We start from the raw sequence: 23,743 nt of genomic DNA on the forward strand, positions 1-23,743 counted from the left end.
AGAGCCGCCAAGCTGAGTGTAAATCTTGATAGAATTTCTGCAAAACAAACCAATAGACAAGCAGGTGTTTGACCCTCCTTTTGAAAAGTGCAATAAAAGGTTACAAAATCAAACACCTACAGATGGCTGATGGTTCAATTCCCTCCTTGACCCAATGTGCATAAGATGAGCAGTTCATTTACAATGCTTATTCCAGACAGTGACATCTGGCAGGCAAAGGCACCTGGCATAAAAGCAATAAAAATGTTATTACTTGAATGTTTATGGACTTAACCATGACCAAGCGTGCTTTTGTGTAAACATTAAATAGTCAAATTTTTTACATTAAATAGTCACATTTTTTTATAGCGCTTTTCCACCTTCAAGCCATTCGCACATACATTCATTCATACACCAGTCTACACAGACACTGGGGGCGAGGTGGGTTAAGCATCTTGCCCAAGGACACAACGACAGCATTTATCTGTGGGAACTGGAATCAAAACACCAACCTGTGGGTCAATGGATCTGAGAATGGGATTCAAACAGACAATTTTCGGATCAGTGGACAAACACTCTACTAACTGAGCTACTGTTGTGCCTAATAATAACTGCCAACGTACTTCCAAAATATGCTTCTGTCTCAAGCCAAAATATATAAGAGGATTTTCTGTAGTACCAGAAGTAGTAATACTAGAAATAGTAATGCAAGCAGTAATATGGCAAATCCCACGCAGCAGAGAAGCTTATTCTAAAATGCATATTAGCTCAACTTGTCATTGCTCTTTTACATGAAGTCTCCACTACTCCTGTTATGTAACATGGAGACGAATAAATGAACATGGAAATAACAATATGGGGAAAAAAGCATCTTCCAAACAGAAAGATTATTCCACTGTTCTTGTACCAGCAGATCTGTTGATGTAGGCTACTCAAAGCAACAAGTGCAAAGCTTAGATGTTGTATTATGAGTTCCTTTGATTCAAACAGATTTGATGTATTTCAGTCAGGCGGAAAAAGAGCAGCTACAAAGCAAAGTTAGCTGGGGCGCAATCTGTCAAAATGAGACAAATTAGCATTTCATTTGCACCAGATCATTCAAGCCCATTCAAGATCGTGTGGTGAGAAAAAATATACGCAGTAAAACTTAAATATTTTCAAAGCTACATCACTGGAAATGCCTAAAATACTTCTAATTGTAGTCGTATTTTGGCCCCATTTAGCATGCATTCCTTTTAGCGCCTGGTTGACAGAGATAACACTTAAACAGGGTTAGGAGAGGCTCTATGTTAGCATTAGCACAAGATCTTCATTAAATGTGAATTATGACAGGTCTAAATATGTTTTTACCGTAATCGTGAGGCGATAAATAGCCTCGTAGGTGAATCTTGTGAAAGCTGTTGTCGCAGAAGGTTTCCAGTGTTGACATCAACATCTGCGTCGGCTCCTCTTCCGCCCGCGACCTGTCACAATAAAAGCATTCGGAACTTGACAGGTTTCTCTACAAAATAAGAACAACTTTTTTTTTTTTTTTTTTTTTTTTTTTTTTTTTTTTTTTTTTTTTAAACTTACAAAAAATAGTTGTTTACTTTTTCACTTCACTGTTGACTTTTAACCAGTGGTGGAAGAAGTTATTTTTGTTACTTACTAGTACAGATACCGGGGAAAAAAAACAAAAACAAAAAAACCAAAAAAATTAAAAATGAATAATTTAAAAAAACAAAACAAAAAAACTCAGGTAAAAGTATCGGATGAAAAAGCATACCAAAGTAAAAACATTAAAATATCGGTTTATTTCGCGCAGATTTTGAGATTTAATAAAGCTTCAAATGTTTTGATTTTGATAAAGATTTGTGCTGAATTTTGAACAGTAACAACGGAATCGAAACTATGAGCGTCTCACACAATGATACAACAATAGTTTTATTTTCAGTCCAGTTAAAAAAATGTAGTGGATTAGAAAGTACAGATACTTTCTCTGAAATGTCGTGACATAAAAATAAAAAGGACCCACTGTAAAATGTACTTAATTAATTAAATATATAATTAATATTTAAAATGAGAGTAATGACAATTTCTTAATTTCTCCACAATTTATAAAAAAATCAATTAATTCATTATAAAGGTTTTGTCCTAAAAATGATTGTCTTTGCTGAGTTACCTTTTAATTTTTCTAATACAGTATAATGATAATGAGTTTGAAGTAAAGTTGGTGGGAAATTTGCCTGTATTATGTAGGCAATAATATATAAATCATTTTAAGCTTTATTATAGTAATTACTCAAATTTTACAGAAACATGAGTAATATCTTACAGCAAAAATGTATATTAGTCTGTGGAAAATAATACCTTGTTATGACACAGATGTAGAGTACCTGATTGCACGAGTGAGTAATAAATCAGACGTTACACGGTGTCATTTACAATAGTTAAAATAAAATAAAACACTGTCATGAGTTTTTATCCAAGCTACAGTCCGAGTCTTGCGCGCCCTCTGCTGGTGAAAAGCGTCACTGCAGAATCCGGAGGAATGCAGGAGCAGCAGTGGGACTGACCTCCACCGACCTGTCTGTGCAGATCTGTGTGCGGAAGTAACCCGCAGACGCACCACAAAATGGCGAGGCAAACTTTGGCCTAGAGAAAGTTGTGACAGGGAGGATTGTGAGGATGTGTGAGGGCGCAGGGCAGAGGCTGACTCGCAGAGACAGCTCCAGGTTCTCCGGGGTTGTGGGTTTTGTGCTGTCGGTGCTGAGTGCTGCGGTGGTCCTGGCAGTGCTGGGCTGTGTTTGCGGCCTTTTGTACCCTATCCTCAAAGGTAAAAAAAAAAAAAATGCTCAGTTTTATTTTTCCAGTTGGTGATGTGATTTTAAATGTGTGGGTATTTGCAGAACTGCGGGCACTGAGAGTCAAAGGAGAAGATGGGACTGAACAAAAGATGCTGGGTAAATCTCATAATATGCCAAACTATGATGAGGAAGAACTTATATTAATAATAACATACACTACTTCTATTCAGGCTGGGAATTGTTTAACTAAATATGTCTAAGGTTAGTTGGAACCAGTTAAAAGAAAGTACCACATATAGTCATGGTGTTATTGTAATTCAGTACAAAGATTGGAGAGAATAAGCAGTTACAGTGTGTTACAGGTGTTTTGCAGTTCTGTAACAGTTTAATTAATGCAAAAAAAAGTGTACAAAATGTTTATGATCATTTCACATTGTTAGGTCTTTGCTTCAGCAGGTCTGTGCAGGGCAAAATTTGATTTACTTAAAAGTTTTAAATTAAGGGGTCTAGTCCAGCCTGTTTTTCTACTTGTTTTAAGGTGAAAGGGGGTGAAGAGTGAGGTCTGTGAGGTTTTATGTGTGTATGTGTAGTAATGGTATAGATGTCATGTTATTATGTTAGCTGTCATGGCATTCAATGAGAGAAAAAAGGTAATAATAATCTTTTTTTTTAAGTAATAAATAATAATAATAATAATACATGTATATTAAAATAAATAAAATAACAATAATGTATTTAAAACCTTGCCCCAATCCCCACTGCCATCCACCACAGTCCCATCTACAATTGTCTGCAAAAGTGATATTTATGTTCAGTGATTTTTTAGCTATTGATGGTATTTAAACTTATTTTTTATTAAACTCTCATCACTCATCCTCTTAGTCACTCTGCTTACTACTGGGGGTATCTGTCCTGCAGTTTGGGAACCACTGGCCTAGGTCACTCCATTACCGCTTTATGTCTGATGTTGCTTATGTTTTGTAGTTATAATGAAGGAAAACTTTTATTAGTCACTACATACTGATTTCTTTGTAAAGGACTTAAAGGATCAACCTTTAGTTAAGTTACAATTCATTTAAATACCAGTAATTTGTAATAATATAAACAACAGTTCATGCCCTGTAGGTTTCTGGAGCGTCTTAGTCATCTCTCTGTTGGTGGCTAGTCTTTGCTCCGCCTCCTCCTGGATTCTGATGCACCTGGACTCCGCCCACAGCAGGACCCGCCCACATATTTCACCCCACGACAGGTAACACACAAATCACCTTATTCTGCTTTCTTTTGCATCACTGATACTAATGCGAATGTTTCCATAGCGACAGGGTGCGGCTGGATTATGGGATGGCTGCGCTGAACGGCGTCATGGCGATGGTCACGGTTATTTGGGGTCTCAGCTGACAATATTTATGAATGCAAGTTATGTAAGCTTGTTTGATCATGTTTTTGATGTTAAATATCCAGGTAGAGGGAATCCATGATGAGTTTCAGAATCATGAGGAATTAGGACCGTTGCCATAGCAATTAACAAAATATATCTTTGAATGTCTAAAAAGTCCTCAAAATGTTGCACATAAACTGAAACCCATTACTTTATTAGATGATAAATAGTGAGTGTGTACTGTTACTTCAAAATACTGAAGTCTACAACAATAAAAACAAAAGTACAGTACATTGCAGTAAAATGTATACAGTATTCAGGTATGTACGCATTTAAGTATAGCTGCAAATGTAATTGTATTTGTACTACCCCTATATAACAGACTGTAGATTCACACATTGAAGCGTTAAAAAAGGTTTACTGTACCTAATAATTTGGCCATGGAGGGTTTAGAGACCAACACGAGTGAATGTATAGAAATAACAGTGGAAGTTTTGCTCATGTATGTATTTTGTTTTGGCACGGCAAGGACTGGAAATAATGTCTTTTTATGAAGTGAATAAGAAATATTTTTGTCCAGCAGATGGTGCTTTTGTGTAATATTTGATTGCATTCTAAATGTTTTTAGTCTTTGGGTTTAGCAGCTGTGCATCACCTAAAGTTTTCTTCAATTAGTTAATTTTTTTTGTGAAATACACTTTCAAGCAGTGATGGAAGAAGTACTCAATTCTGTTACTTAAGTAAAAGTACAGATACCGGAGCAAAAAAATATTAAAGTAAAAGTATTGCACGAAAAATCTACTTAAGTAAAAGTATTGAAGATGTACTTAAAGAGTAAAAAGTAAAAGTATCCACTTTAAAATCTAGTAAAGTACAGAGACCTGACATTGTTACTACTTTTACTTAATTACGTTCCACTACTGCTTTCACGTTATTAAAACATCAACTGTTTGACTTTGTTTCCACATATTTATTAAATTCTTACAATACAACGACGTTCTCCCTCCCTCTTCCACCCACATACAGTCTGAATGTCATAAAACTATAATTTCTACAAACTCATTTATGGTCACAAAAATACTCTTAAAAACAGAAGTCATTAGTCAAGTTTTGTCAGGTAAGCAGGCTTCATAATTTTACATTAGTGCAATGCAGAACAGTCAAATATAAGGAATACACAGTACCAAAAGTGAAACCGTATACAGCAATATTAAAAGCAATGTTTACTGAATCTAAAAAAATAAAAAAAACACAGACTTATTTAATGTACAAACCTTAAATATTGCTTTTCTATCCATGTATGCTTTTATAGTTTTTAACCTTGTGCATTGTCAACCTAATATTTGGTCAATCCAGAAATATCAGCTAGACCAACTGTTTTCTAAGCTCTACTTGGAGAACTGTGTATTGCTAAATATATTTGGTCAGTCATTATTGTGAATGAAGTGCTTTCTAAAACATTAAACTTTAATGTAAACTACCTTCTAGACAAAAGCTTCTATCCCTAACGCGACGATTATTGCTCACGATTATTTACATACCAATACACAACCACTATCCATTCTACTAATACACATGTGATTGTAACAGTGTTTTTCATAGAAAAAATCCATAATTATAACGGAAATTCAGCACACGATTCTTTGCTTGTTCATTTTTGGATTATAAAACAACAAATAAGTCGCATTAAAGGCACAATTATATTAAATAGTGATATAAGTACAAAAATACTGTGCACGTTTTTGGCTGATGGAAAAAGATACATGAGAATTACAGTCAGGTGTCTCAAAGGTTTACAAGTAATCATTTGACATGATTACTTTTGAGGCCAAGTTAATGTAACGGCCAGCCCAAAAATTGCTGTTATAAATCAAAATTTTGAGGTAATATGAGTGTAACAGATTTCTGCAGTGGAATAAATTGTTCTGATGTTGGACACAAAGGTAATACATGTGTATCAAATGGGTGAGGTTCAAGATTCTATGTACTCTTCAGTTTTGTTTGATTGTCAGATCAAAAGTGCACCCTAACTTTTTCCAAGTTACAAGTACACCATCTGCTTGTCTAGATTGATTTGAATGTTCCACAACAGGGCATTACACTTGTCCATGAAGCAGGCGATGCCACCAGAAAAGTAACAGTCCACATTTAATGTATGTTTTTCAAGGACACCAGACTCTAAAACATGGGACCCCTGGTATGCGCACACATCAGATTGGCATCCGACAATATTGAAATTTTGTTTTGTGATTATCATGGCCAAAATAAATGTGATTAACGATTATATCAAGATAACGATTAAAGTTGCTGACAGTTTAAAAATGTTATCGAAATTAATAATAAAAATGTTATGCTATGAATAGGTTCCTTATTTAAACAACTTTTACATAATTCTACTTTGTCATCAGTGTAAACAACTAAGATTATGGATAAGCAGGGCCTTCATCAGAAATTTGGGGGCCTGGGTCAAGAAGCCTCACAGTTTTGGGCCCCTAAGACCGTGGGACCTGGGACAACAGACCCATTTGTCCCCCCTTGTTAACTCCCCTGTGGATAAGTAGCTTTTTACTGCACATTCTGGTGATAAAATGGTAAAGATCTTTGTAGGCGATTATCACGATTATAATAAATGTCCCAAGAGCGATTATTGTCGACCCTTTTTATCACGATAAACGATATTACTGTTTATCGTTTAACTTAGAACTAATCTTAATTCTTAGTGATTTATATGTAGAGTGTAACTTACTGAAAAGGCCTGTAGGTGGCTGCACAGATGCCTAAGGATACTGCATAACTGCCAACTACTTGTCTCCATAGAGATTATAGTAATCTTACAGTTATAGGTCACATCTGTGGAGAAACGAGCGTGCTCACAGTTAAAATGCATGTTTTTTTCCAAGATATATATTTTTAAAAATGCAAAATGAATAAGTCTAATGCCATGTTGTGGAATATTCCAGGCAAAGGGAAGTTGGGCGTATGTGGAGCAATAGGCTTTAAGGCAAACGGTGTGGGGCTGCCAAACAGACATTTTGATCTTCTAGTTATATGGTTGAGTCATGGTTAAGTGCCATGTCAGACTGGTTTAGATGTGTTTTTTTGTTCTGATTTGGTCATAGTCCTGGTTTATTCCTCACATTCACAGTAAACAAAAAGTTGTTGACCTCTATAGATTGCAAAGTCTGTTGGTAACACTTAAGAGAAGCCTCAAGTCTTGAGTTGGTCTGGCCGGTTGCTTCAATGGTCAGCCTATACCACCATCTGAATGAGAAATACACAGCTGGAGCAAGGTAACTCCAATACTGGACCAGCCTTGTGCAGTAACAGAAGTCCGCTGCAGGGGGCGCTGTCAGGATGAACTGATGTTACTGCTGGGGGAACCATTTGACTCTGTCTCCACTCCATTGCAGCCCTCCAGCTCAGAGCACCTCCTGCTGTGCACTTTGTAAAGTCCAGCTGCCAGGAACACCAAGGAGATGAAGGCAAAGTAAGCACCATAGATGAGGAACTGTAGGCAAAAAGAAATAATAGATCAATATTATTTTTTGTAAATTCTGGTGAGCCTTTATTGTATTTCTACTGTGCAAATGTTCGTGTGAATTTGAATTTAAACTATTACAACCAATCAAAATTCAGTACAATTTAATGTTATAATCTTATGGTTATATTAAAGGTGAAACTTTTTTTAATGGTGTGTCTCCATGGAAATATAATTGCTCTGCCTGGGATAACTAACTTTTACTGATCACAGGTGTTTTTATGGTTTACTTTGAAATGCATGCTTTCTTAGTGTGAGCGGGCTTGTTAAGGTCAAACTTGGGGATATTTCAGGCAACGCAATAATTCCATGGAGACAAGCACGTGGTAGAGTATACCTTCAGCAGCACTATACCTTTAAGAAGCTTTGTCAGGGATCTTTTTGTCTGATAACTATTTGCTTTTCTTGTTTGGCCACTTCCTCACTCTCTTTATAGTTCCTAGAAAAAGACTTGTACCTGATTCCAAACTATGTACCATGCACCATGAAACAACTGAGATAGTGTCAAGCAGTTGTTTCCTTATAGTTAACAAACATCTGCCTACTATTTGGTTGTGTCACTCTTGAAAATGTACTTTGTCAGACGGTTGGTTTAGTAATGGGATTTCCGGCTCTTTTACGGTGTTCGAATCCATTAATTTCGAAGAGTTGTTCATAAGACTGGCTTTTTTTACATTTACTTATATGACAAAAGCCAATGTGAGAACTCATTTTAACAACATACTAATCATTGAGAGAATGACCAATGCTAAGATCTGTTTAAAATGGTTCAAACTGAGAGTGAGACTGTGTTTACCCTTTAAAATGATGCATAATCTAAATAAAAGTCAATCTACAATAAATATAATTACTTAAAAACTAACTTATTACGATCTCAGATATGTTTTTTGTGGACAAAGCTCTCACTCATGCGGCTAAAAATTAGTAAGAAAAAGAGTCGGCTCCTTTAAAATTGAGATCTGGATCCAACTGTTCACGTTAAGGAACCGTTCAAAAGAACTGACTCATTCACAAAAGCTAATTCTTCTGGAAGAACAAATCCTACAAACAGTCAGGAGGCAATATTGCTCTAACAATGCAACCAAAAATTCAGTTTCAATTCCTCCATGATTGTAAGTTATACATTTTCTTAAATTATTTCCTACAAAAATATTCATGAGGGGTTTTATAGAGCATGTGGTTTATTTGGTCTAATAAACTTTATACAGGCTGCTGTTTAGCCTCCACCTGACTTCCCTGTCTGTAGCTTCTGTATTAAGTTATTACCAGTGAAAATGCTATGTATAAAATGAATAGATTATAATTTACAGTCTCACTTTTTTCTTATTTAACAGCTTTTACCAAACAATGCATGATGTAAAGAGCATTTTGTTACATTATAATCTGATACTGGCCCTTTAAGAGTGACACCCATCGATGTATAGAGATAAAGGTAGTGAAGGAAATGCAAATCTTTTAGTATGAATAATGTCAACTTCTTCCTCCACATTGAGATTTGTCCCTGCTGCTCCTGACCTGAGTGTAGACGTCCAGTCCCAGCCCGACAGAGTCCACCACGACCACCGTGAGCAGGGACTGGAGCAGTAGAGCCACAAACGTGTTGACCCCGAACACCAGGGCGTACCGCTGCATGCTCAGACTGGCTGCTATCTGGAACCTAAAAACACAACACTCGTTTAGCTTCAAGGCACTCAAAGCGTTTTTACCAAGGAACCACTCACCATTCACGCACAACGGAACATTCTCAAAAAGTGACAAGTGCAATAATTTAAAAAAAAAACAAAAAAAAAACAACTATTCCATCTACACCACCAGTTAAAATTTTGGACACACCCTCTCATTCAATTTTTTTTTTCTTTATTTTTACTATTTTCTACATTTTATATACATACAGAATGCAACAAATATATGATGTAAGATAAATGGAATTATGTAGCAAAAAGAAAAACCGAAAGAAAGTTCATGTCTATACGCTTTATTATGAGACCTCGTGTAGAGGAGGGAGGAAGAAAGAGTTTCCTCAAAACAAAGAAGTGGCTGTTTCTATTGCCTCACAGTTTATTCACTGTTGAAATACTGGTTAGAGACATCCTTGTTGGTTCACTAAAAAAATGTAGTGTAAGTGGAAACAAAGAGCATTCTGCAAGTTAGATCCTTGTATAACCATCTTGCAATTTGAGGACTTCAGGGACCGGCCTCCTGCTGGTGCCCAGAGTCAGGACTAAACATGGGGAATCAGTGTTTCACTTTTATGCAGCTAAAACTTGGAACAGTCTTCCTGAAGATGTGAGACAGGCCTCTACTTTGACAATGTTTAAATCCAGGCTCAAAACGGTTCTGTTTAGCTGTGCATATGGCTGAAAGGTTTTTATTCTACGCTCTTCTCTTTTAATGTTAATTTTATGTTGAGTATTTATGTTTAGATTTGTTTGTATTGTGATTTAATGCGTTTCTTATCATTGTGCTATACAAATACACTTGCTTTCCGTATTATTCTTGTAGTTTTACACATTGTATTCACTTAAATTGCATTGAATCAAGCTGCGTTGCCATTACTGAGAAAACAACTAGAAAAACGGGATCCGTCTGCTGTAAGTTTTAGTAAAGAGAAGTTTTAAAGGGTTTTCAAAATCACAAGTTATGGGATTGTAGAAATATGGTAAATGGGTCATGGTCACATTTTTATAGCACTTTTCCACCTTCAAGGAACCACTCACCCATTCACACAAACATTCAAACAGGTACACAGACTGGGGGTGAGGTAGGTTAAGTGTCTTGCCCAAGGACACAATGATGACTGGAATCACATCGCCAACCTTCAGATCAGTGGATTGGTTTGTCGGCAAAATAAATGAATTGAAAGGTAGTCTCTCAGAATTGTAACAAACAGAACACTAGACCACATCAGGCAAGCCCTAGTTTATATCTGTCACTATACAATTACATCTGCAAGCGACAATGAAGGCCCTTTAACCTCACTAACCCTATTGTTTGATCATGCAGCCTATATTTACATGTCCCAACACAGATTCATTTTGTCTAGACTTACATTCCAATCTGTTTATCTTTTACATAATTTATTTATAGCAGTGAAATAGGCCTAAATAATATAATAGTCTGGATAGGAGAGCCACCCCTGCCATACTCACGTTGCCACGGTGATAAGCAGCATGTAGACGGCCCTGAAGAGCACGTAGAGGCCGTAGCAGGTCCAGATGTTCCCCAGGAGGTCCATCCCAAAGACGCACAGAGCCATGAGGAGGGAGAGGAGGAACAGGGCCAGCTCCCCCCACGCGGACCAGGACACAGGGAGGAGGCCCACCAGGAGAGCAGCCAGGGCGCCTATGACAGCGGGAATAATGTTTACTTAGACGGCTACAAAACCACAATAATCCATTTCGGTTTTGTTAATATAAACATTAAGAGTTTAGTTAGAGAACAGAATACTTAAGAAAAATGCCTGTTAGTTAAAGGGCTGATATTAGGCTATTTTCCTGTCATATTGCGACTCATTCGAGATGGAGGTAAGCAGGCAACAGACCCCTCTACCAGGAAAGTTACACAGTGCACCTTTAAGAAGAAATGGTGAACCAATGTAATGATTAATGTTGTGGAAAAATTACAATTATAGGTGAAAAGTTTGCGAAGCTTGGTGAGTTTTGAAATACAGAAAAAGGTTTATTTTTTGTTACAGCAGATACAGACAGGACATAAACCAACTACCATAGTAATGCAGCATATCTTTCAAAAATAGAAACGATAAAACGTAATCATTTTGGTTAAGTCTCTTTTTATGCCAGATGCTCTTCCTACCACTACCGAATATATAGTGTAACTGGAATAAGCAATGGATGTATTTTGTCTGGGGACAGCATAAACTAAGAGCTGAGACTATATATTGTTTTTTAGCAAATTATTTTACTTTATTATTTTTAATAGCTGAAAATTACAACATTAGCCCATCCTCACCAAGCAGCGTTGACAGCGTCTCCACATATCCATTGTAGATGTCGTAGTCCTGGGATGGTCGGACCTTCTCCCACAGGACCTGGGTGTAGTTGATGACCTGGAAGTACCCGCACGTCGCCAGAGCCCACCACAGGGACCAAGCCAGCAGGGGGCGGCAGCGGTAACAGCACAGGAAGTCAGAGAAGAGCAGCCGGAGAACCTCCAGCACCCCCCGGCTGGGACCCATCGAGTCTGCTGATCTGTGCTCCTGCTGCGGGGAGGGAAATACAACACGGGATGCAATGAAAATCAAGGCTTTTAAAACAATAGAGCAGCGTCTACAAGTCTGGGCAGCTCATTTTTAGCCCCATCTTATGCCAGTTGATTAATTGGTTGATACAGTCTTAGTCAACCAAAATTCTTATTTATTGAGGAAGTGATTTTGCTGCTGAGTTTTGGAAATTATTGGTAATTTTTTTTTTTTTTTTATTTTTTTTACACACAAATATGCTGTTTGTCACTTTTAGTTCAAACTACAAAATCTTGAGGCTTTCTGGTCAAAAACATTCAAAAACTGTGTGTGCAGTTTCCAGTAGTTGGTGACATCACCCACGACTGCCCTGATTACAGCCAGGTGTTTCTGATTTGGAGTTTTACCTGTAAGACCAAGCACACAGTTCCTTATACCCCAAGACCCTGCACCTCCTCCCTTTCTCCCCTCCTCCACAATCACTCTCCTGTTTAGTCCAGGCACTGCCCAGTTTAGCAGAAATTTTAGACGTTTTGTCATGATTTTGTTAATTAATGTATGCACAGGTTCTGCTTTTACTCAACCAGGAAGTTGGTTAGTTTAGTAGACTAATAACAGCGCCAGCCTGACCAATGTAAATACAAACAGTTTTCAATACAGCTCACAGTTATGAAAATTCCTATATCCACATATTGTTCATGAGAGACAACCACAATATTAGTATAAAATAATCCAATAATAAATTACTCCAAAACTCACCACAGAGTCCTCCAGTCCATTGTCACTGAGAGGCACTTTACTGTCCGTTTCCCCCTGCATTAGCCCCACACTGCTCTCCGGCCCCTCTTTGCCCCCTACAGGACTCTTATGGAAGAACAGGCTCCTCTTGGGCATGGGCAGAAACCAGGGCGCCACAAGTGCCACCGCAGCCGATGTCAGCGTGATCGCCACCAGGTAATACAACTGCACCTGGCCCAGGGAGAGGAGGAGCTGCCCGAGGAGAGACCCCACGGCTGACCCAAACAGTGTCACGCTCCGACAGTACCCGGTCACCTTCTGGTAGTGCACGGGCTCCACCACACTGTAGATGTAGGCGAAATAGGCCACCTCGGACGCAGAGGCCAGGCCAAACAGGAACTCCATCAGCTGCATGGCCCACACGCTACGGGTCTTAAGTAGCATTACGTACGTCGCCACCAAGCTGCTAGCCTGGAGGATCAGCACAGGTTTGTAACGCAGGAAGTCCGTGGCCAAAAAAACCGGGAAGAGCAGGAAGAGGTAGGAGTAGGTCCAGATGGGGTAGATTTCACTGACAATCTGTGAACAATACAAACAAATAATAACACATGAAAAAAAAAAAAAAAAAGACAATATGTCCATCCAAATATTTAAGCAGACCTATTCTGCAAACTCGACTAGTCTGAGCTTTTAACCATGTACTTGTTGTAAGTGAAGTTCCCGCACATCTCAGGCTCATTTCGAGAGTTGAACTCAACCGTGTGGGTGCATTTTTACAGTCTGTCGTCAAACCTTGACTTTCACTGTCTTTTTGGTCCGTTTGTCACTGTGACTTATCAGACAAAACAAACAAGCATTATGGACGCTATTGCACCAACAAAGGGTGTTTACCAGCCAATTAAGGAGCATGCCTGCTTATGAAACCGATATGGCACTGGTCGTGGAGCTATTTCGGCTGAAGAGTTTGGGCCAGATGTCCCGAGCAGTCACCATGGGGCACATGGTCAGGGCACTGCTGGAGCGGCAAAAGAGGTTCAGCCATGTACAACAATGGCACCTTGAGTTAGCGGCAGCTCAGGACAGCGACAAACCTCTTCTGAATGTGGCCTGGGATGTCATCATTCGCCTTAAAGTTTACAACATTGTGCTTGAGGCAGCAAGATTGGTGATTTCACCAAAAAACATCCCAGAGACCTTCAGGCACCCAAAACTGTTGCAAATCGCAGAGAGGTTTGCGAACTTGCTGTTCCGGAATGTAGAGGACATGCCCCGTCTGCTCCAGCCCAGGGAGGTGGTCCTGGAGGTGATCCCTCAATTGATCTTCAGCCTGTTTAGGCCTCCTGTGGACGCTCCATATATTAATATGCCACCAAGAGAGACGAACTCTCTGGCCGTTGGAATGGCCCAGTCTGTCCTGGACAGACTTGAAAAATCTGACATTTCCATGGTCCAGCAGTGCTACTATTATCGTCGTTTTCAAGATCAAATGGTCCAGAACATCATGGAAAAAATCTTTCAGATGTTTCCAGGACAAAAACTTTTTCAACATCTGAGCTCCTGTTCAAAAAGTCTGCTTCGGGCCATCACCACTGCCACAGCAGATGAAATCTGTCAGCCGTTTCCTCAAATACTTACTGAGGAGCTTCCAAACTCCACTGCAGACCAGGAGTCACCTGCTCTCCTTTTATCTGAGCACCTCAACAGTGAACTCCCTAAGGAACACTCAGAGGAGCCGCAGAAGCAACCTGCTGAGACAGTCCCTAAAATTGATGCATTAGAGACTTCTGACACAGTGAAGCCTGATGCAGTACAGACTCTTAATGCAGTAGAGAGTCCTGATATGGTTGAGCCTCAAGCAGAAGAGACTCCTGATATAGTGGAGGCTCTTTATACAGCGGCTCCTGCCGCAGCGGAGCCTCCTGCCGCAGCGGAGCCTCCTGCCGCAGCGGCGCCTCCTGCCGCAGCGGCGCCTCCTGCCGCAGCGGCGCCTCCTGACGCAGCGGCGCCTCCTGACGCAGCGGAGCCTCCTGACGCAGCGGAGCCAGTACAGACTTCTGATACGATGGAGCCTCATGCAGTGGAGCCTTCTGATACAGTGGACACAATAGAGACTCTTGACACAGTAGAGACTCTTCATACATTAGAGCCTGGAGTCCATACAGAGCCCCTGCCTCCCAGATCTAGGGGTAGATCTGCCATCTCCCGCTTCACCTGGTGGATTCGAAAATTCTTTTCCAGGAGGAAGACTAAGACACATTCACCTTGATTCATTCAATAAAAACTACAGCACATTGCAGTTTGAAGTCAGTTAATGTGTTCTATATGGTGCCAGAAAGTCTTATGCCCACATTCTTGTCCGCCATTGGGTAATTTATTGGTTTGAACTACTATGATATTGTTGTAGTCTTATTCAAAATCTGGATTACCCCTAATGGTGGTTAAAATTTCATTGATTCTGTAATAATTATCTATATAATAAATAATAAATGTTATACATTGGTTAATTGTAGTTTTACAACAATTAAACAATCTAATGTTAACTTGCAAACATCTAACGTTCAGAGGACTCAACACAAAGCCTTGAGGCACACCCTTTTCAAGAATTTTTTTAGTACTTCTATAAAATATACAGCCATTAGTGCTCACTGTGTGGGTGGACTGCAGAGTACAATAACTTGTGTTTGTGTTATGACTTATTTGTAACATACATGCAGACAGATGCCTCTATGGCATTGAACAATACCAGCAAAAGTGCACATGTTATGTTCCAATATTAAAAAACACAGCTACGGTATATTTACCTTTAAGTTTGAGACATTGGGAGTTTCTGCTGAATTTAGTTTTATCCATGTGTTTGATGAATATCAATGGGACAGATGTATTTTTTAATTAGTCACTTTATTGTCTATTACACAATCACAGGATCGTGGTATAAAACATGTGTCTCAGTGACACAAGTACATCAAACATAATAAATCCTCTCATTACCAAATAATCAAATTAATCAAAAGCAGGTCTGAATCTATAGAAATACAGATCCTTTAAAATTCTGTGTTGTCATTGTAGAACGTTTAAACTTCTGGAATGGAGCCAAAATGAAGTAAACCATAAAACAATTAAGAGTTTATAACAAAACTAAAAAACTATTTTTAATTTACAGGCTAGAAATGTCGGTTAATTCTTATTTGTTTGTTGAGAAGCTCAAATAAAAAGTGGTAGTAGTATTTTTTATTTATTTTGCAATACAAACAAACCTAGATTTCAGGATCTTGTCTTTATAAAAATGCCCATGATAATCTCCAATTACATAAATAATGTAAAACACAGTGTTAAATGTGTTTAAACCAGGCTCTGATGTCACTTGTATTTGATGCTTTTACTTTTACAAAAACCACCTGAATTTTTCACATTTTGTGATATTCTGAGGTTAATCCCAGTTTCTACAGTAAAATTACATTATGTTGCTCACAACTTTTGCTCCATTCTGGAAATTATAATATTTTTGTTAATACACTTTGAAAAATTCTAAAAAAATAAATAAAATCGAACAATATGAATAACCAGCTGCCAGCAACCTTAGCTCCAAATCTGTCCAAGCATGGCATTATAGTGGGATTAACTGAAGCATTTTAGGTGGACTTCAGACAGGATTCCTTTAATTCTTTTACCTCATGACTACTACCACCTTCAAAAATCATCAAAGCCATTCTGATGTGTAGTCTTGGGCAAAATGTTTCAAATAAATATCCAAAACAAAGACATAGGAACATGTAGAAGTGACGACACAGCAGCAGAATGCCTTCAAAGGGGCCCCATTGGTAAATATCTGGGTTATTGATGTGAAATAACCAAATGGAAAGTTTGATGATAAGAATTTCTAGTTGTAGTTTAGTCCCAATTTAGTGTTTTTCTTGTTGCATTTCAAAACCGATTAGACCTGGTTTAATTTTAAAGTAGTAGTGAGTGACCTTGAACAGTCAAACATTGCTTTAGTAGTAGCCAACAAAAACATAGCAATAAACTAGCATACAAAGGGACATTTTGCCTGGAATGTCCCAGGGTAGGGCATTTAACTCCCTTTACATCATCTCTAAATCATCATCAGAGAAACTAAAGGCACCAGCAGACCCAATTTTTCAGGCCAGATCTGTGGAGGGGCTGCTCAAACTGAGAATGCATGATATTTTTGAGCTATAAAAACACAGATAATTGAATAATAGTTGGGGTAACACGTTTAATGCCATACTGTGGAGTAATCTAGGCAAAGCAATAGCCTGCAATCTCAGTGGAGACAAGAAAAAAAGTTAAATAGTCAACCTTTTAATTGCGTATCTGTTGGGAAGAGATATTGACTATTAACTAATTTTCTCCTTTATTAGGACAGTTAGATCAATGAAATTAGATTAGAAAACAGGGAGTCATGTGAAAGAGTATGCCATTTTCGTTTTTAGAGGTTCAAACTTGAAATTTAACAAGTTTTCACGGAGGTAACCAGGTAAAAGTCATATATAAAACTGCATAACATTTTTTCCACATGCTCATCTCTGACATGAGCCTCCGGATGTTATCATAACGGGCAAAGGGGGTTAGCATGACTTTAGCCCGGTTCGCTTGGTGTCGGTCAGGCCAAGTGTCACTCTCACCTGGATCTCGGTTAGGTTTTTGTCCGGGCCCATGAGGAAGGCGGTGAGGAAGGGCTCGGACGGCCGTAGGTTGGAGAAAAACCCGCTGGCGCAAAGCAGGAGCGTGGGGTAGAGCAGAGACATGACGGTGACGCGACCTCCACGCGCGCCATCCAGGCAACACAACTTCATCACTGTAGCTAACATCCAGGCTGTTGTAACTTCTACACTGTTCTGTTGACATGTAAAGGGGGCGGAGCTGTGACAGCGACATCTACTGGCTGACTGACTGACTTTTATTTATTTATTTATTTCAAATTTTCATCTTTTCATTTTTTTTTTTTTTAAATATTAAACATTTGAAATTTACTGTTATTACTTTTCCTTCAATGTTCCACCATATGGCATTAAACTTTTATATTGTCACGAAGAGCAGAATTCTTTAAGACATGTCATGATAAAAGTTCTCCAGGTGACACTTTACGGCCAAGTTATAGGTCATATCTGTGACGAGACGACCCTGCTGCTTATTTTTGAGTGTTTTAAACCTTTACAAGGTACCCTTTGTTTCAGTATTTTTAGTCCTTTTTTGTTTAGTTTACCTTTACCTTTCCTGTGAATTAAATTACTTATTTTACCATTTCCCATTTTGGTTCAATTTGTTACTGCCCTGTCCCCACAGGAGTTGGGTTGTAACAGTAATCATTAATAAAAGCACCTGTAATTGATTAAAAAGCAAGATGGATAAAGCAAAGGAATAACATCTCCATGGAGACGAGCAAGTGGAAGACCCCGAACCAGAAAGGTCACATAGTGCAGCTTTACAGAGATGAACAAATATTTAAAGTCAATTATTTCATCTAAAGTGAGATAATGTGTTGCCAAAAGATACGACATCAACAGGCAATTGCCTCTAGTCACATGCATCACACTTTTGGTTAAATTTGTGTAAATAAAAATATGAATAAATATATCATTGATCAAATATAATTGGGCTTATAATAGCACAAAAAGACAACTTTACCACATGTTCACATATCTCTTCTATTATCATTTATTTCGATAGTAGATACACCCAGATGTTTGAGAATAAAACAAGATGAACATGTTAAAGATATCCATTTCTGACACAAGCTGCAAAGTAAATCCACATCATGAAAAAGTCCCCCTGACTGCAATTCAGACATTCAAACAGAGGTTAAGACAAGACGGTGGTCCAAGAATGACACAGGAGAGCCCACTGCACTGCACTGTTAACAGGCCTACACTGAGACTGTTTCAAAGCAAACTACAGCAACCGTATTTGGATCAAATGGGAGTTTTAATATAATAAAATATTGCAAATACTGTCCGCTTTAGGTTCATTTCTGTTTTGTTAGTGTGGAGATCTGCTATAATTGCAATAATTTGAATTAATACACAAAATACAGTTTGTAGGTTGTTCATGCATTAGCTAGAATATTTTTTATGGAAGGTATTTTCAAACAGAGAATCAAATCTATGAATTTATTAAGATAATTCATGAGGTCTTTTGAATTTGAACTTCTACCTTTGTTTCCTCTTTAAGTTTAACTTTCATAATTCCAAAGCTCACAATTCGGTTTTAGATCTATGGTCCAATTTCAGAACATACAACCCTACTTTGAATACGAAAACAGCATAATTACTTGATAAATACATAACACATCGTTTACATTCTGAAAAAATAAATATGCAGTTTTTCAAGAATCTAACTAGGTGTTGCCACAATGGTACCTATATTTAATAGATTTCCCAAATATAGTTTTAAACAGTGAAGCTATGTAAATAGGTGAGTTTTAAGTTCACAAAGCTCACGTTTATAAATAAAACTTCCAATATCACTGTAAATGTAATGCAATTTTAGCAGCTAACATTCAGTTATGAGTTTGTACAGTAGCGGGATTTATTATGTAATTTGCACACAGAGACGGACCTTGGGAAGAATGATGAGATGTTCGTGTGTGTTGACAGATAAGCCGACAGTTTAGGAGCTACATGGTGAAGTGTCTCGTGTAGTCGTATTCTATTGTTGGAATGACAGCCTGCACAAACTTTAGGAAAATTAAAAGGTACCTGGAAATATTAGTTAGGAAAAATGCATGGTTATAGTTGAATCATTTGACCAGTAAATATGATGTTGCATTTGATGTAGGTGGTATTAAAGGATACATATGGACCCCGAGCTCTCCTCCTCCTTCTGCCACTGTCTCGATGATTTTTTTCATCACTTCTGCGTGTCTGCAAGAGAACACAACAGCGGGTTACATTTTATGCAGGAAAGTATACAGACTGAAGTAAAATTTGCCAAAGGTTACTGCAAACATGAATTTATCAACAAACTAAAAAGTAAGTTTGAGTTTTAGAGAGGTGTTACTGCTAAGCTAATGCAAGGGTAAAAGTTAAAAATAAAAATAATGCACTTTTAAATACGTGTATAGAAACTGCACATAGTGTAAATATATTTGGCTGTGGTAAACCAATACACCACTTTAAAAATATTAGTGAACACCTGCTGATACCATTTTTCATATGAGATTACAATTGTTTGATTGAATCCTAACTTCTATTTTATCTGTTGTTCGTATTCATAAACTTCACTGTCACATGGTTGGTCAGGTGACAATCTGGGCTTGTATAAAACAGGAGACAAACTGAAAATTGGGAGCTCCAAAGAACTGCAGTGCGGATCTGTTTTTTCATTTTCTACATATTTTTAGTATGACTTTGTGTGACAGCGCAAAACTGAGGCAGTATCTGACCTGCAGGGGTGTACGGAGCACATGGCGGGTGGGGGGAGGTGGGGGTGGTTCTCTATGGTCACGGTCTTCTTCACATGGTCCTGGCTGATGTCCTCGTACATCTGCTCCACTGTGAGGGGCTGTCGGTCCTGAGGAGACAAGACTGCTGTGAGGCTAAATTGTTCAACGAAATTACCCAACCTGCCCCGTCACCCACGTACTCTCATCGTACCTCATCATACCCGAAGAGCCAGAGCCGCGGGGTCTGGTAGTACTTGTCGTATGTGATGTACAGGTCATAAGTGCGGGTTTGGAGGATGGCGTCTTCACTCCCTGGTTCTGATTTGGGCTTTGTTTCCACCATTTTACTTGTGTCCAGCGTTGCCTGGGAAAATAACATGCAGGTTAATACTTGATATTGTAATTAATATAAATGTTTAATATAAACATTCCAGTATTATGTTGTCAATAAACTCTGGCCTCTACATATCATTTTTTTTCTTATTAGTTTAAAAATTATTTACCTCATCTGTTTCCAATAAGCCACTTTCTTCATATTCTGGAAGAAAAACAAGACACCAAATTCAATTTAAATATTTCTACTCAATTTAAAACATTCGAAATATGAATACCTTCCATGTCTGCTGCTTCTCCCTCTTCATCGTCGTCTTCATCGTCATTGTCACAACAAGGGGATGTGGCGTTCATGTTCTTGTCCTAAAAACACAATAGTAAATAGGTCCTCATTGTTAGCATAAAAGAATAAACATTTAAAGAGCCCATATTATGCTGTTTTCTCATGTGTGAATTCAATTCAATTCAATTTATTTTTGTAACGCCCAAAATCACAACAACAGTTGTCTCGAAGGGCGTGAATGAAACACAACACAACTCCAGGTATGTTTTTGAGGAGGTAACAACATTATAACATGGCTTAAAGCTTACAAGAGTCAATTTTGTGTAATATAGGACCTTAAATACTTCATTTTTTTTCAGTTTTAAAGTTAGACATACCTTACTATTATCCAGAGAAATTTCCCGTACAGCATCAGTGACCCCTAATGTACCTGCCAATAAACTTGAGTTATTGATTGAGAACAACAGGTTTCACTAAATTATCAATCAAAATTTTTAAATATTACTTTTACATATTGAAATTGTACATATTTTTAAACAAGTCATGTAATTTAGAAACAACCATTCCTACTTACTAGCATTGTGGTAAGTGTCCACCCAGCCCCCATCGCCATCATCTTCTTCTATGATAGCCTCTAGTTCATCCGAGTACTCCATCTGTTTGCAGCGCTTATAACAGGGAACTGAAAAATGCAATATTTAACGAATTCCATGCCAAACACTATACACTTGTTAAATGTGGAGAAAATATACCCATAACAGAACATAACCGAGATATAATGAAAATTCAAACTTACCATTGCGTGTCAGGAGGAACTGTTTGTCCGGGAGCAGGTAAGGCTTTACTTTGCTTTCTTCTCCTGATGCCCTGAAATATGTAGAATTAAATCAGAAAAGATTGCCTGGCAAATCCAGAATGATATCTCCCTATATTTTTCATACAGACTGATATCAGTCTGGTCCTCAGGTCCTCCGTTGCTTCTAAAGCCCGGTCAAACGAGATTGTGCAATCAGATCCATTTTTCAGTGACACCAGGACCTCATTGGTCACCTATGATTTACAAATAAAATCTAATTTCTCTCACCTCAGATCAACTGAATTTAGTGTTTCACCCATGGATTTTACAGAAATCTATGATGTTTTTCAGCCCTGTGAGATTTTTTTTTTCCTTTATTTTTTCCGATACGGACAGACCATGCGTGTCCCCTATTGGCTAATCCACCTGTCAATCACTCCCATTTGAAATGAGGATATTCACTGGTGACCAAAGTCACATCTTCGTAAAGTATTGAAGAAGTGTGCAGTCTGGATCCCAGGCAACAAAAAAGAACAATGTTACACCATCATGTGAAATTCTAGATGAAGCAGAGAAGTGAGCCATGATTACACAACTACTACTGAACATAGACTGTATATATCAATTATTATTCTTTCTTACTCTCTTATTATTCTTTATTTTAAATTATTATTCTGTATTCTTTATACAGTCTATGCTACAGACTCATCAGTGAGGACAAATTTTTAAGACGGATGCCCTTGCTGTTAAGAACTGAACTGGAATGATTAAATGTCTTGCCTGTGGAAACAACAAACATCATACTCTTTCATTGCAACCTTAGACTTATCTGTAAAATATGATGGTGTACAATTCTTCAACTTCAAAATTATTTATTTAGATTTATGATTACTTTTTAGAAGTAGTAGTAGTAGTAGTAGCAGCCCTCCCATATTTGTCAATTCGCACTATCATATCATTCAATAGTTTGACTTCCTGCCTCAAATAATTGGCCAGATCACTGCATATGAAAAACTAAAATCAGATTTAACAAACTTCAAAGAGACTTAACACCTAGGTCTGTCAAAACAATTAGACTATATCAGTACATGACAGATGGAACAATACTTTTTGTTTGTTTGTTTGTTTGTTGTGGATACTTTTTCCTTGCACTAGTGGGAAAAGTTTGGTTCTTTTTCTGTACTACGATAAGATTTGAGCTGTAGAGTGTTGAATTATTAACTTCTATGAATTATTACAGAAACAAACCAACTACATAAGTGTTACATTCTGTTATTTAATTATTGCAGTGTGTGTTTTTTAAGAATATTACACATTAAGAATCCTCTCTAAGGAATAATTCTGCTTTATGGTTTGGTTTCAATATTATAGTTTATCATCTATATTTACATCAGCAATATATCGCATTTCAAAATTTGTTATGGTGACAGACCTTTTAAAACCTTCTATTTATATCAACAAAACAAAGAATTAAACCTCATTTTAAAAAAGGTACAATTTCTTCACTTTCATTTTCAGTATTGCCACACAACCTGCATTTGACCCTGATAACGGATGGAATGCAAAAGCCAAACTGAAAACAAAGGTAGCCTTGGAAGAATTGATTGACTCACCATTTCCACGTGGGACAGTGATGCACCAAGTGATCTCCAGCTGCAATGAACTGACCCAAAACACCACAAATTACAACCAAAACATTCTCAATTTTTCCCATAAAAAATATTACTTTAAAGATCCAGATCATTCTCGTACCTCTTCTGGTGTAATGACTCCAGTCTCTTTAAATTTTGATTCCTGAAATGAGAACGATATTACTCAAATAGTTATGTCATGAATTGTTGTTTACAAGCGTTGGGCGTATACTTAGCAATAACACACATATTAAGCATTCAATCCACAAAATCCATGCGATATTCTTTCGATTTTACTTTTCTTACACGTTCAAATGATGCCAGTTGTAATTTCCGCTGATCTTGCAAATGTTTACATGCTATTTTTCCAATTTAAAAAAGTGTAGCATCTAATAGCATTTCTGATCAAGCTAAATGTGGCTTGTACCTTTAGCACGGGCGTAAACAGCTCCGCCACGCCGAGAGCCGTGCCTTTCACGGTGTTAATCACGTTCTGCATCGCGTTCAAGTCTTTAAATCGTCTTAAAAACAACCTCCAAAATTGTGCTGTCAAATTATTCGGGCATTGCTACACTAGACAGGAAACTAATCACATGATACGCCATCAAAACTCTTCTGGTGAACAAATCTCGCGAGATTTGTAAACCAGCGTTGAAATCCTAGTTGCCATGTTTGCGAATT

At 37.9% G+C, this 23,743-nt stretch overlaps 4 protein-coding genes across 6 annotated transcripts in view; 1 reads left to right on the plus strand and 3 right to left on the minus strand.

Annotated features, from left to right (window-relative positions):
- Positions 1–1,462, minus strand: part of arhgap1 (Rho GTPase activating protein 1) — a 69,389-nt gene extending 67,927 nt beyond the window's left edge. For 2 of the 3 annotated variants that reach the window (XM_055227633.1, XM_033979789.2), the window contains exon 1: positions 1,330–1,462. The gene's annotated coding sequence lies outside the window, so the exon portion shown is untranslated. The remainder of the gene's footprint in view (positions 1–1,329) is intronic. The other variant, XM_033979798.2, reaches the window with a different exon arrangement.
- Positions 1,463–2,513: 1,051 nt separating this feature from the next.
- On the plus strand, positions 2,514–5,165 carry arl6ip6 (ADP-ribosylation factor-like 6 interacting protein 6). Its single transcript, XM_033979809.2, has 4 exons — positions 2,514–2,794; positions 2,868–2,921; positions 3,891–4,014; positions 4,082–5,165. The coding sequence occupies exons 1-4, from the start codon at positions 2,647–2,649 to the stop codon at positions 4,161–4,163; spliced, it is 408 nt and encodes a 135-aa protein (XP_033835700.1). The 5' UTR covers positions 2,514–2,646; the 3' UTR covers positions 4,164–5,165.
- Positions 5,166–5,635: 470 nt separating this feature from the next.
- slc19a2 (solute carrier family 19 member 2) lies at positions 5,636–17,431 on the minus strand. The gene is made up of 6 exons (XM_033977573.2): positions 17,261–17,431; positions 12,639–13,196; positions 11,651–11,900; positions 10,831–11,023; positions 9,197–9,338; positions 5,636–7,651 (listed from the first exon to the last, which is right to left on the minus strand). Exons 1-6 carry the CDS (start codon positions 17,429–17,431, stop codon positions 7,493–7,495), a joined length of 1,473 nt encoding a protein of 490 aa, XP_033833464.1. The 3' UTR covers positions 5,636–7,492.
- Positions 17,432–18,269: 838 nt separating this feature from the next.
- Positions 18,270–23,743, minus strand: part of atg3 (autophagy related 3) — a 257,779-nt gene continuing 252,305 nt past the window's right edge. The window contains exons 2-13 of the mRNA XM_033977555.2: positions 23,490–23,632; positions 23,184–23,225; positions 23,045–23,094; positions 21,432–21,502; positions 21,210–21,317; positions 21,013–21,065; positions 20,631–20,715; positions 20,523–20,557; positions 20,231–20,383; positions 20,020–20,147; positions 19,430–19,498; positions 18,270–19,333 (exon numbers count right to left, since the gene is read on the minus strand). Coding sequence (XP_033833446.1) covers positions 19,252–19,333; positions 19,430–19,498; positions 20,020–20,147; positions 20,231–20,383; positions 20,523–20,557; positions 20,631–20,715; positions 21,013–21,065; positions 21,210–21,317; positions 21,432–21,502; positions 23,045–23,094; positions 23,184–23,225; positions 23,490–23,561 — 948 coding nt within the window. The 5' untranslated portion in view covers positions 23,562–23,632 and the 3' untranslated portion in view covers positions 18,270–19,251. The remainder of the gene's footprint in view (positions 19,334–19,429; positions 19,499–20,019; positions 20,148–20,230; positions 20,384–20,522; positions 20,558–20,630; positions 20,716–21,012; positions 21,066–21,209; positions 21,318–21,431; positions 21,503–23,044; positions 23,095–23,183; positions 23,226–23,489; positions 23,633–23,743) is intronic.

Source organism: Periophthalmus magnuspinnatus, chromosome 2 (assembly GCF_009829125.3).
Source record: "Periophthalmus magnuspinnatus isolate fPerMag1 chromosome 2, fPerMag1.2.pri, whole genome shotgun sequence".
Classification (NCBI taxonomy): Eukaryota; Metazoa; Chordata; class Actinopteri; order Gobiiformes; family Gobiidae; genus Periophthalmus; species Periophthalmus magnuspinnatus.